A 14,637-nucleotide genomic window follows, 5' to 3' on the forward strand; every position below is an offset into this window, starting at 1 on the left:
CTCAAAAAATCTTCCCCTTCCACCCCAAAACGGCACAGCAAAAACAACAACGACGAACATCCAACCAACCAACCAACCAACCAACCAAGAAGAAAGATCAGTCCATTGATATACTGACTAAGAGGAAAAGAATTTCTACAATACATTATATACAACCATGGGAAATATTACACATCCGTCGTTTAGGGCTCTCTTGGGGAGCAGGTGCTGCATAAATGTGCGGGGAAGAAACGTGTCTAAAAGACAACAGGAAATGTATGGGTAAGACACAGGAAGATAGTAAAGAAAAATATGTAATTCAACAAGCCACACAAAAATAAAAGATAAAGATGGATGCTTCGCGAACATAAAGAGCGAGTGCAGTGGAATTGAAGGGGCTTTTGGGCAGCTCACAAGTAGTTAGTGAATTGGAAACAAGTATAATGAATTATAAAGAGAAAGAGAAGCAGAAATAGATAATTAGATGGAGGGAAAGATGTAAAGGCAAGAAGAAGAGATAGAGAGAAAGACGAGTCTGAAATCCTCTCCATTCTTCACCAGCTTTGTACCAGTGCCAGACCCAAACTTCTGAGATGCCAAATCTAAGCCAGTTGGCCACTCCTGCCACTCAGTCCTTTTGCCTTGGAGCCGAGCCATCCTCGGTTTGCTCCCAGTTCTCAGTTGGCTGTCGTGGCTGGACTGTCGTGCGTGCAGGGTTGTTGATGTGTCCCGCAGCGGGTCCTGTGTATGGCTGACCATGAATTTGATTGTTCTGTAAGAAAAGCAGAATATGGGCAATGCTCATGTGGGCCGAAGAAAGGGGAAAAAAAAGAAGAAAAAAAAAAAAAAAGACCCTACTGTTCACGCAATGACGAATGTTCAAAATTTTAATTCTCCAAATTAAACGTCCATGCAACCACAAACTAAAATAATGGGTTAATATAATCATGGTGTCGGCAAGGGGGTGGAACTACCAATTAAAAAGAGATATATTTACAAGAGAAGACTGAAATCTGCCAATTGGCCAAAGTCTGCAAATCTGCTCCACAAGTTGAACTTCCTTTGTAAAAAGTAAAGTGCAGGGTGATAATACCAATCCAAATAATAGGTACAGTATTATGATAGCGACAGAACACACGACTTGCACAAGCACTATGCAAGCCCTGGCATTTTTGAGGCACCTGGAACTGTGTACTCCCAGCCGGGTACAGAGGAGCGTCTTCTGGCGGTGAAGAGTCATGATCTTCCTGGATCTCTTGCTCCTCTACCTCCTGCCATGGAAACAAAGGAGACAGGTAAGTGTTGCGAAGAAGATGCAATTAAAGACTTTTGGACAGTTTTTGATACAAAATGGAAGCACCCTTTTCTTTGCAAGGTCACATTCCACCCTTTCCGAAACATGCTGCATCAAATCTGTTCCTGAATCTTCATGTTACATTCATGGCCAAAAATATTGGCACCCTTGCACTTTTTTCAAATAATGCACCATTTCTTCCAGAAAATTGTTGAAACGGAAAAATATTTTGGTACCCACATATGTATTTATTTGGTTTGCAGTGGAACAAAACAAAGAAGCTGAAAAAATTACTAAATCTTAGCTTATTCCACAAATAAATCCGAAAATGGCCCGGACAATATTATTGGCACCTTTTAGAAGTTGTTAGAAATAATTGGATTTCAAGCAGGTGTTTCTCCTTAACTTTGGAATAGAACTCACCTGTGGTGAGTTGCAGGTGCCTGCAATATAAAAATCAATTTAGTAAAAATCATTCAACCAGTTTGAATAGAGAAAAGGGGTCATTCTGCTGTTTTGTGTCACTGTATGTACTGCAATGAGCATGGAGAAAAGAAAGAAAACAAGCGTTACGCCTAGGTCCCCCGTCGGTGAAGTGATGTGAGTTGACAAAGTGGAAAAGGCAAGGCGGCCATCTTGGATTTTGACCTGGCGACCCAATTTTCAATAGCGTTCTTCCTTATGCGTAGATATACCCACACACCAGATTAGAAGTTGGCACTTCGCTTATTTTTCAAGATATTTCGCTCAAGTTTCAGACAAAATATATATATTGGCAGCCATCTTGGATTTTGACGTGGCGACCCAATTTTCAATAGCGTTCTTCCTTATGCCTAGATACACCCACACACCAGATTAGAAGTTGGTACTTCGCTTATTTTTCAAGATATTCCGCTCACAAGGTTCAGACATGCATGGCGGCGGCCATCTTGGATTTTGACGTGGCGACAGAATTTTCAATAGGGTTCTTCCATATGCCTAGTTGCATCCACACACCAAATTAGAATTCGGTCCTTCGCTTACGCACGCACGGACGCACGTCCGTACGCACTGACGGGCGGACGGACGGAGGGGAAAGCCATAGTTCCCCTTTCGCTCCGCAGTGCGACGGGGGTTGTAGCCAAGCATGGACACTCTCAAGGCTAAAAGTCCATCTCCAGAGACCTTTATGTTCCTGTGTCCACCGTATGCAATGTTATCAGGAAGTTTAAGGCCCATGGCACTGTAGCCAACCTCCCAGGACGTGGTAGCAAGAGAAAACGTGATCGGAGATTGCAGCGAAGGATTGTTTGAATGGTGAAGCAAGCACCTCGATCAACTGCCAAACAGATTCAAGCTGACTTTCAGACACAAGGTACGACAGTTTCAACTCCCACCATCCGTCGCCAACTCAATGAAAGGGGATTCTATGGTAGGAGACCCAGGAAGACCTTACTGCTGAGAAAGCCTGACTGGAGTTTGCCAAAACACACCTGAACAAGCCAAAATCCTCCTGAGAGAATGTCCTGCAGACAGGTGAGACTAAATTAGAGCTTTTTGGTAAAGTACATCATCTCTACGTTTACAGAAAACAAAATGAAGCCTTCAAAGAAAAGAACACCTTCCCCACAGTCAAGCATGGAGGAAGTTTAGTGATGTTTTGGGGTTGCTGTGCTGCCTCTGGCACTGGGTGCATTGAATGTGTGCATGGCATCATGAAATCAGGAGATTACCAAGGCATTTTAGAGTGCAATGTTCAACCCAGTGTCAGAAAGCTGGGTCTCTGTCGAAGGTCATGGGTCTTGCAGCAGGACAATGACCCCAAACACATTTCAAAAAGCACCCAGGAATGGTTTAAGACAAAACGCTGGACTGTTCTGAAGTGGCCAGCAAGGAGTCCAGATCGAAATCCCATTGAACACCTGTGGGGAGATCTGAAAACAGCAGTTGGGAGAAGGCACCCTTCAAATCTGGGAGAACTGGAGCAGTTTGCACAAGAAGAGTGGGTGAAACTGCCAGTAGAGGGGTGCAGAAAGCTCATTCATGGCTATGGGAAGCGCTTGACTGCAGTTATTTTGTCCAAAGGACAAAATGTTTGACCTTGTCGAGGGTGTCAATAATTTCTTGTCGATGCCATTTCTTTTTATTTTCTGTTTTAAAAGGATACATTAAGTTCTGAATCAAAAACAAAGGTTCTGTAATATCAACAGTGAAATAAAGAATTGTGGAGACCAGATACTTTTGTCAATTTCAACGTATTTTTTGAGAAAATTGTGAGTTATTTGAAAAAAGTGCAAGGGTGCCAATATTTTTGGCCAGGACTGTACGATTGAAAAGCACATATGAAAATATCACAATGTATGGTGAACAATGAGAGAAATGGAGAAGGGTTAAACCACTTTTTTGTATTATATGAGGGAGGGAGGGGGGAGGTGGGGAGAGGAGTTTAGACAGGGATGCCTTTTTGCAAGTGGCATTTCAGTGTCTCCTAAATGACTAGAGCTGGGGCAGCCGATTATGTCTGTTCTGAAAGTAATTGGTAAAGCAATTCAAAGTGAAGCAAATCAAACAAAAAGAGGCAACAGACCTGCCTGTGATGTGAGAGCAGCAGACTTTGTGTTTCGGCCTTATCGCGGAAGATTTCAATAATGTTGAGAGGACTAGTCAAAATTCCATGCCCAATGTTAAGATTCCAATAACGTGGAGAGAAGAGTTCTACAGTATCCAAGAAAGACGTGTGATGTTGGGGCACTCGCCAATAGGCATAGGGGAAAGTAGTACTCATTTGAGCTACAAACAAGCCTTACAGACCATGTAGTTATGATTTTTCAAAGAAAGACTTGGAACAACAGAGGATGCCAGGTTGACAGCTAGGTTTAGAGGCGAGTTTGCCATATAGGTGGATCAAAAGAGGTCACGGCTGATGGTGAGGCCGAGCAATTCAAGAGACTGGACCTTTTTCCAGTAGATGATTGTGGAAATAGCTAGGTGTGTTAGTTAAATTTTTTTATGGAATATTTTACAGGATTGAACATCATGTTCCATTTATCACACCAGCATCAAGTCATTTAAAATCTGCAGAGTCAGCAGAGAGTGAGGCAAATGAAGACAAACTCTAAGTGGGATGGGATACTGTAAAATACAGTGGAGTCCTCTGCAAAGAGAGAGAGAGGGTTTTTCAGAGCATTGGATAAGTAGTTTATGTAGATGAGGAACAAGACTGAGCCTAAGATACTGCCTTGGGAACCTCCCACCTCTAATGGGAGAGGAGAGGAGGGGTTTTGTTGACAGTCACACTGCCTGGACGAGTGGAGGAATTCAGAAATCCAGGAATTAAGGTGGCCTTCTATGCCACAGGCAGAGAGCCTGGCAAGCAGAGGATGCCAGAAAGACCGGAGTATCTCCAGGGAAATGGTCCTGATATGTTTGGAATTTACAGCATCCAACCATTGCTGAGAGACGAGAGAGTAGCAGCATGGCAAGTGTTGAGTAACCGGGACACAAACCCAGCTGATGGCCACAGATTAGGTTATTTGAAAACATGTGCACATGTGGACAGACAGATACACACACAAAAACATGGACAGACATGGTCACAAATCAGGTTATTTTAAAACGTGTGCATGCTGACAGACAAATAAACTGCCACCAACACATGTGGACAGACACGGGCATGCATGCAGATCTGTACACCCACCTCCTCTGGACAGAGCTCACAGGCTTTGGCAAGGGTCATGCGTGCACTGTGAGATCTTTCCAAGAAGTATCCATTGGACGTCTCATTGCTCTGTATTGGAGGAGACCAGTTGTTGTAGCTGTATTGAGGATTTCCAGGATATGGACGCCTTTCTAACTCATCTCCAAGCCACTCCACTGCCCAACTCCACTTCCGTTTGAGGTCACCATTGCTCTATCCAAAGTTGGGAGAAAGTCAATATTAGAGAAAATGTTAAACAAGAATGAAGGCAGAAAACAACTAATCTTAAAATTGTAAATTTCATTGTGAAATGCAAGTTAAAAAAGAAAAGAAAAAGAAAACTTATCGGCTCTTAGATATAAAATCATGTCCCCTTGTCGATTTCAAAATTATTTAGCTTTTTCCTTTCAAGGTAAATATAATCGTTTTTAACTGCCAATAAAAGCACAAAAATGCTTCCAGAAAGGATCTGCATGAAAGGTTGTTTTTGTCGACAAGTATCATTTTTAATATACTTGAGATTAAGAACTGTACATGGGTGAACTTGAGACAACAAGAGTGAGTGGAGAGGTATTTTGACAGCTACAAAACAGCAGTGACCACTCCCCTTCAATACAACAAGTGATGGAGTTCAAAGTTTAAATGATGACTTTGACACAGCCAGAGATTCTTCTTGTTTTCAGAATGAAGACTTTGTAACAAGCTGCACAATGAAAAGGATAGGAAACATTTTGAATGAAAAGAAAACTAGAACGGCGCTTGGTAGAGCGCATACCTCCGCCAGGCTGAACAGTTCATCCACCAAGTTTTGTCATAACTCGTCCACAACTTTTTTTAAATTTAATGTTACTAGTGAGGTACCCATGCTATGCATGCACGGGTGGGAAGCCAAAGGCAAACAAACAATGCGGAAAAGGTGAATGCTAAACCATGGAACCAATAAATTCCACATTCCTGTGCTACCTTAAGTAGAACATCAGACATTGACAGCAGGTTCGTGAAGGACTTGGGCAAAAAACGTACCCCATGTGAATGGTTCTATCGCCAGTCAATGGCGAATCCATGAATGTCACAGTTCAAAAGTAGAAACCCTCCTGTCATTCCCTCATTCATATTTAAACTCAATATCTATAGTTTCATTCCAAACAGAATCATTCGAATCATACATTAATACTATCACAAAATACTGTGCTAAATCACGATTATATCGAGATATTATCAAACGAGCCCATTGTGGTCATCTGTTCACTTCCAGATTCGGGAGCAGGTCGGTATGGAGTCAATCGTAATCATAATTTTATTGAGGAATTTATGAAAGCTCCTACCTACCTTACATCTGCTGAGACCCCAAAACATTCCACAGAAAGTTTGGCGGGGCGAGTCCCAAAACTGAGGGAGTCGTTTTGAGACGGACAGACAGACACTCCTGTTATATAATCTAGACGAGTGGGGCCACCCATGGGAATCCCAGAGGCATGGACGTGTTTGACATTTGGACATCTTTATTTAGAAGTTGCACATTAACTTTTACAAAATGGTTGCTGGCAATTCATCAGATCCAGAAATGATGTAATCTACACAATCTATTTACTTCTGATACCATGTGAATGCATGTGCATGCCCATGGGAAATACAATTTGTAAGGTGCAATTACACCTCATGTAAAATGTGACTTCAATAACTCAAATCCTCTCCCTCCCCACCCCCATCCCTCCAACATCACGCACACTACACAAGGGAGAGGGGGAGAGGATCACACACAGGGGAGAGGGGGAGAGGTTCACACACAGGGGAGAGGGGGAGAGGGGGAGAGGTTCACACACAGGGGAGAGGGGGAGAGGGGGAGAGGTTCACACACAGGGGAGAGGGGGAGAGGGGGAGAGGTTCACACACAGGGGAGAGGGGGAGAGGGGGAGAGGTTCACACACAGAGGAGAGGGGGAGAGGGGGAGAGGTTCACACACAGGGGAGAGGGGGAGAGGTTCACACACAGGGGAGAGGGGGAGAGGTTCACACACAGGGGAGAGGGGGAGAGGTTCACACACAGGGGAGAGGGGGAGAGGTTCACACACAGGGGAGAGGGGGACAGGATCGCACATAGGGGACAGGATCGCACACAGGGGACAGGATCGCACACAGGGGACAGGATCGCACACAGGGGACAGGATCGCACACAGGGGACAGGATCGCACACAGGGGACAGGATCGCACACAGGGGACAGGATCGCACACAGGGGACAGGATCGCACACAGGGGACAGGATCGCACACAGGGGACAGGATCGCACACAGGGGACAGGATCGCACACAGGGGACAGGATCGCACACAGGGGACAGGATCGCACACAGGGGACAGGATCGCACACAGGGGACAGGATCGCACACAGGGGACAGGATCGCACACAGGGGACAGGATCGCACACAGGGGACAGGATCGCACACAGGGGACAGGATCGCACACAGGGGAGAGAGGATCACACACAGGGGAGAGAGGGTCACACACAGGGGAGAGAGGGTCACACACAGGGGAGAGAGGGTCACACACAGGGGAGAGAGGATCACACACAGGGGAGAGAGGGTCACACACAGGGGAGAGAGGGTCACACACAGGGGAGAGAGGGTCACACACAGGGGAGAGAGGGTCACACACAGGGGAGAGAGGGTCACACACAGGGGAGAGAGGGTCACACACAGGGGAGAGAGGGTCACACACAGGAGAGAGAGGGTCACACACAGGAGAGAGAGGGTCACACACAGGGGACAGGATCGCACACAGGGGACAGGATCGCACACATGGGACAGGATCGCACACAGGGGACAGGATCGCACACAGGGGACAGGATCGCACACAGGGGACAGGATCGCACACAGGGGACAGGATCGCACACAGGGGACAGGATCGCACACAGGGGACAGGATCGCACACAGGGGACAGGATCGCACACAGGAGAGAGGACCGCACACAGGAGAGAGGACCGCACACAGGGGACAGGACCGCACACAGGGGACAGGATCGCACACAGGAGAGAGGATCGCACACAGGAGAGAGGACCGCACACAGCAGAGAGGACCGCACACAGGAGAGAGGACCGCACACAGGAGAGAGGACCGCACACAGGAGAGAGGACCGCACACAGGAGAGAGGACCGCACACAGAAGAGAGGACCGCACACAGAAGAGAGGACCGCACACAGAAGAGAGGACCGCACACAGAAGAGAGGACCGCACACAGAAGAGAGGACCGCACACAGGAAAGAGGACCGCACACAGGAAAGAGGACCGCACACAGGAACGAGGACCGCACACAGGAAAGAGGACCGCGCACGGGAAAGAGGACCGCGCACGGGAGAGAGGACCGCGCACGGGAAAGAGGACCGCGCACGGGAGAGAGGACCGCGCACGGGAGAGAGGACCGCGCACGGGAAAGAGGACCGCGCACGGGAAAGAGGACCGCGCACGGGAGAGAGGACCGCGCACGGGAAAGAGGACCGCGCACGGGAGAGAGGACCGCGCACGGGAGAGAGGACCGCGCACGGGAGAGAGGACCGCGCACGGGAGAGAGGACCGCGCACGGGAGAGAGGACCGCGCACGGGAGAGAGGACCGCGCACGGGAGAGAGGACCGCGCACGGGAGAGAGGACCGCGCACGGGAGAGAGGACCGCGCACGGGAGAGAGGACCGCGCACGGGAGAGAGGACCGCGCACGGGAGAGAGGACCGCGCACGGGAGAGAGGACCGCGCACGGGAGAGAGGACCGCGCACGGGAGAGAGGACCGCGCACGGGAGAGAGGACCGCGCACGGGAGAGAGGACCGCGCACGGGAGAGAGGACCGCGCACGGGAGAGAGGACCGCGCACGGGAGAGAGGACCGCGCACGGGAGAGAGGACCGCGCACGGGAGAGAGGACCGCGCACGGGAGAGAGGACCGCGCACGGGAGAGAGGACCGCGCACGGGAGAGAGGACCGCGCACGGGAGAGAGGACCGCGCACGGGAGAGAGGACCGCACACGGGAGAGAGGACCGCACACAGGAGAGAGGACCGCACACAGGAGAGAGGACCGCACACAGGAGAGAGGACCGCACACAGGAGAGAGGACCGCACACAGGAGAGAGGACCGCACACAGGAGAGAGGACCGCACACAAGAGAGAGGACCGCACACAGGGGAGAGGATCGCACACAGCAGAGAGGATCGCACACAGCAGAGAGGATCGCACACAGCAGAGAGGATCGCACACAGCAGAGAGGATCGCACACAGCAGAGAGGATCGCACACAGCAGAGAGGATCGCACACAGGAGAGAGGATCGCACACAAGAGAGAGGATCGCACACAGGAGAGAGGATCGCACACAGGAGAGAGGATCGCACACAGGAGAGAGGATCGCACACAGGAGAGAGGATCGCACACAGGAGAGAGGATCGCACACAGGAGAGAGGATCGCACACAGGAGAGAGGATCGCACACAGGAGAGAGGATCGCACACAGGAGAGAGGATCGCACACAGGAGAGAGGATCGCACACAGGAGAGAGGATCGCACACAGGAGAGAGGATCGCACACAGGAGAGAGGATCGCACACAGGAGAGAGGATCGCACACAGGAGAGAGGATCGCACACAGGAGAGAGGATCGCACACAGGAGAGAGGATCGCACACAGGAGAGAGGATCGCCCACAGGAGAGAGGATCGCACACAGGAGAGAGGATCGCACACAGGAGAGAGGATCGCACACAGGAGAGAGGATCGCACACAGGAGAGAGGATCGCACACAGGAGAGAGGATCGCACACAGGAGAGAGGATCGCACACAGGAGAGAGGATCGCACACAGGAGAGAGGATCGCACACAGGAGAGAGGATCGCACACAGGAGAGAGGATCGCACACAGGAGAGAGGATCGCACACAGGAGAGAGGATCGCACACAGGAGAGAGGATCGCACACAGGAGAGAGGATCGCACACAGGTGGGAGGATCGCACACAGGTGGGAGGATCGCACACAGGTGGGAGGATCGCACACAGGAGGGAGGATCGCACACAGGAGGGAGGATCGCACACAGGAGAGAGGTGGATAGGGGGATAGGGCGAGTGGATATCACACAGGGGAGAGGATCACAACGTTCATTGGCAGTCTCGTTCTTGTCCCTCATTCTTTTATTCATTACGAAAATGGGAGTTCCAAACACGACATGCACGTTAACATGAGTAAGTGGCGACACGTAAACAAAGCTCCGTCCCTCTTCCCACGGGAAGAGTACCTAATAATTGCAACTTTTTATTGTGACCTTGTCTAAAGAATGAAACATTTTATCATGATGACTGTATAAAGAATACAGCTCAAATGTAAAAGTCCTCGGGGGAAAAAAGTCTTGTGGGTGGTGTATTTGGGCACTTCACCCTTCTAACTGGCGAAAAAAAAATGACTTTTCATTGCGGCATACAAAAGGACATTTTTGAAATGAAAGATTTCAAATAAACTTCGTTAAAGTGTACATGCACATAACTTCTAAAATAATAACTAAATATTATCTCTCAGCAATTTTCCCTGTGTGTTTATTTATTTCTTTCACATTGTGGATTAAAGGTCCATGCACACATGAAATCCAGTTTGTTTATTAATCCTGTACTTGCACACGATTCAGCCTTGACTCGTGCGAAAACAAAAAGTTTTTAAAATTAAAGACCACGATTTTCTTTCCTCCACATTATGAAAACGCATCCTCTTTGTGCGGTGTATCATAGACTTATTCTGCAATCACTCTGAATTAAACAGGCATTGCCTTGTTTCCTTTGCATGAGCTGTAGGTAATCAAAATGTACCTTCATTTATTCACAAGGCATTTTCGTCGACATTCGCGCTATTTTCGTCGACATTCGCGGGATTGTCGTCGACATTCGCGGGATTGTCGTCGACATTCGCGGGATTGTCGTCGACATTCGCGGGATTGTCGTCGACATTCGCGGGATTGTCGTCGACATTCGCGGGATTGTCGTCGACATTCGCGGGATTGTCGTCGACATTCGCGGGATTGTCGTCGACATTCGCGGGATTGTCGTCGACATTCGCGGGATTGTCGTCGACATTCGCGGGATTGTCGTCGACATTCGCGGGATTGTCGTCGACATTCGCGGGATTGTCGTCGACATTCGCGGGATTGTCGTCGACATTCGCGGGATTGTCGTCGACATTCGCGGGATTGTCGTCGACATTCGCGGGATTGTCGTCGACATTCGCGGGATTGTCGTCGACATTCGCGGGATTGTCGTCGACATTCGCGGGATTGTCGTCGACATTCGCGGGATTGTCGTCGACATTCGCGGGATTGTCGTCGACATTCGCGGGATTGTCGTCGACATTCGCGGGATTGTCGTCGACATTCGCGGGATTGTCGTCGACATTCGCGGGATTGTCGTCGACATTCGCGGGATTGTCGTCGACATTCGCGGGATTGTCGTCGACATTCGCGGGATTGTCGTCGACATTCGCGGGATTGTCGTCGACATTCGCGGGATTGTCGTCGACATTCGCGGGATTGTCGTCGACATTCGCGGGATTGTCGTCGACATTCGCGGGATTGTCGTCGACATTCGCGGGATTGTCGTCGACATTCGCGGGATTGTCGTCGACATTCGCGGGATTGTCGTCGACATTCGCGGGATTGTCGTCGACATTCGCGGGATTGTCGTCGACATTCGCGGGATTGTCGTCGACATTCGCGGGATTGTCGTCGACATTCGCGGGATTGTCGTCGACATTCGCGGGATTGTCGTCGACATTCGCGGGATTGTCGTCGACATTCGCGGGATTGTCGTCGACATTCGCGGGATTGTCGTCGACATTCGCGGGATTGTCGTCGACATTCGCGGGATTGTCGTCGACATTCGCGGGATTGTCGTCGACATTCGCGGGATTGTCGTCGACATTCGCGGGATTGTCGTCGACATTCGCGGGATTGTCGTCGACATTCGCGGGATTGTCGTCGACATTCGCGGGATTGTCGTCGACATTCGCGGGATTGTCGTCGACATTCGCGGGATTGTCGTCGACATTCGCGGGATTGTCGTCGACATTCGCGGGATTGTCGTCGACATTCGCGGGATTGTCGTCGACATTCGCGGGATTGTCGTCGACATTCGCGGGATTGTCGTCGACATTCGCGGGATTGTCGTCGACATTCGCGGGATTGTCGTCGACATTCGCGGGATTGTCGTCGACATTCGCGGGATTGTCGTCGACATTCGCGGGATTGTCGTCGACATTCGCGGGATTGTCGTCGACATTCGCGGGATTGTCGTCGACATTCGCGGGATTGTCGTCGACATTCGCGGGATTGTCGTCGACATTCGCGGGATTGTCGTCGACATTCGCGGGATTGTCGTCGACATTCGCGGGATTGTCGTCGACATTCGCGGGATTGTCGTCGACATTCGCGGGATTGTCGTCGACATTCGCGGGATTGTCGTCGACATTCGCGGGATTGTCGTCGACATTCGCGGGATTGTCGTCGACATTCGCGGGATTGTCGTCGACATTCGCGGGATTGTCGTCGACATTCGCGGGATTGTCGTCGACATTCGCGGGATTGTCGTCGACATTCGCGGGATTGTCGTCGACATTCGCGGGATTGTCGTCGACATTCGCGGGATTGTCGTCGACATTCGCGGGATTGTCGTCGACATTCGCGGGATTGTCGTCGACATTCGCGGGATTGTCGTCGACATTCGCGGGATTGTCGTCGACATTCGCGGGATTGTCGTCGACATTCGCGGGATTGTCGTCGACATTCGCGGGATTGTCGTCGACATTCGCGGGATTGTCGTCGACATTCGCGGGATTGTCGTCGACATTCGCGGGATTGTCGTCGACATTCGCGGGATTGTCGTCGACATTCGCGGGATTGTCGTCGACATTCGCGGGATTGTCGTCGACATTCGCGGGATTGTCGTCGACATTCGCGGGATTGTCGTCGACATTCGCGGGATTGTCGTCGACATTCGCGGGATTGTCGTCGACATTCGCGGGATTGTCGTCGACATTCGCGGGATTGTCGTCGACATTCGCGGGATTGTCGTCGACATTCGCGGGATTGTCGTCGACATTCGCGGGATTGTCGTCGACATTCGCGGGATTGTCGTCGACATTCGCGGGATTGTCGTCGACATTCGCGGGATTGTCGTCGACATTCGCGGGATTGTCGTCGACATTCGCGGGATTGTCGTCCACATTCGCGGGATTGTCGTCCACATTCGCGGGATTGTCGTCCACATTCGCGGGATTGTCGTCCACATTCGCGGGATTGTCGTCCACATTCGCGGGATTGTCGTCGACATTCGCGGGATTTCCGTCGTCATTCGCGGGATTTCCGTCGTCATTCGCGGGATTTCCGTCGTCATTCGCGGGATTGTCGTCGGCATTCGCGGGATTTCCGTCGTCATTCGCGGGATTTCCGTCGTCATTCGCGGGATTTCCGTCGTCATTCGCGGGATTTCCGTCGTCATTCGCGGGATTTCCGTCGTCATTCGCGGGATTGTCGACATTCGCGGGATTTTCGTCGCCATTCGCGGGATTTTCGTCGGCATTCGCGGGATTTTCGTCGGCATTCGCGGGATTTCCGTCGTCATTCGCGGGATTTCCGTCGTCATTCGCGGGATTGTCGTCGACATTCGCGGGATTGTCGTCGACATTCGCGGGATTGTCGTCGACATTCGCGGGATTGTCGTCGACATTCGCGGGATTGTCGTCGACATTCGCGGGATTGTCGTCGACATTCGCGGGATTGTCGTCGACATTCGCGGGATTGTCGTCGACATTCGCGGGATTGTCGTCGACATTCGCGGGATTGTCGTCGACATTCGCGGGATTGTCGTCGACATTCGCGGGATTGTCGTCGACATTCGCGGGATTGTCGTCGACATTCGCGGGATTGTCGTCGACATTCGCGGGATTGTCGTCGACATTCGCGGGATTGTCGTCGACATTCGCGGGATTGTCGTCGTCATTCGCGGGATTCGCGGGACATTCGCGACATATGTCCTTGTTACCAAAAGCTTTTTTTTTTTCAATTAAAACCACGATTTTCTTTCATCTGCATTATGAAAACGTACCTTTGCGCGGTGTGTAATAGACCACTGCTGCGAATTTTTAATATCTCTCGGCAATTTCCCTTGTGTTTATTTATTTATTTCACATATGCGAATTGCATTCAATGGACAAGTGAAATACAGTTTGTTTGTTAATCCTGTACTTGCACACGATGCAGCATTGAAAACTCGTGCAAAAAACAAAAATTATTTTTTAAATTAAAGACCACTATGTTATTTCCTTTTCTTCATGAAAACACATCTTCTTTAGGTGGTGTATAATCGACCGCTTCCACGATCGCTCTGAACGAAACAGGCATTATCTTGTTTCCTTTGCATGAATTGTAATCAAAATGTACCTTTGTTTCTTTAAAAGGTGACTTATGCTAAAAGACGTGTGGATTCAGTCTTCAAATGGACACCAGAGGCCTATGGAGCCTCAGAGGTATGCGAGGCAAAATGGCTGAGATTTGTTTTAGAAGCCCCTCCCTAAATGGGTGTAGCCATTCCCTCAAAGGGAGAAGCCACTCCCATGAAAGGACAGACTCACCGAAGCAGAATATGAGATACATTGTCGTTTTTGGCCCCATCTCTCAATGCTGAAGAATCACTT

General features: G+C 49.9%; 1 protein-coding gene across 1 annotated transcript in view; it reads right to left on the minus strand.

Moving 5' to 3' along the window:
• Window positions 1-275: 275 nt before the first annotated feature.
• The window catches only part of USP9X (ubiquitin specific peptidase 9 X-linked), a 167,495-nt gene continuing 153,133 nt past the window's right edge, over window positions 276-14,637 (minus strand). The window contains exons 36-38 of the mRNA XM_078775324.1: window positions 4,950-5,162; window positions 1,161-1,250; window positions 276-751 (exon numbers count right to left, since the gene is read on the minus strand). Of these exons, the coding sequence (XP_078631450.1) occupies window positions 608-751; window positions 1,161-1,250; window positions 4,950-5,162 (447 nt within the window). The 3' untranslated portion in view covers window positions 276-607. The remainder of the gene's footprint in view (window positions 752-1,160; window positions 1,251-4,949; window positions 5,163-14,637) is intronic.

The sequence above is a fragment of the Myxine glutinosa genome, chromosome 4 (genome assembly GCF_964187855.1).
Source record: "Myxine glutinosa chromosome 4, kmMyxGlut1.1, whole genome shotgun sequence".
NCBI classification, from domain to species: domain Eukaryota; kingdom Metazoa; phylum Chordata; class Myxini; order Myxiniformes; family Myxinidae; genus Myxine; species Myxine glutinosa.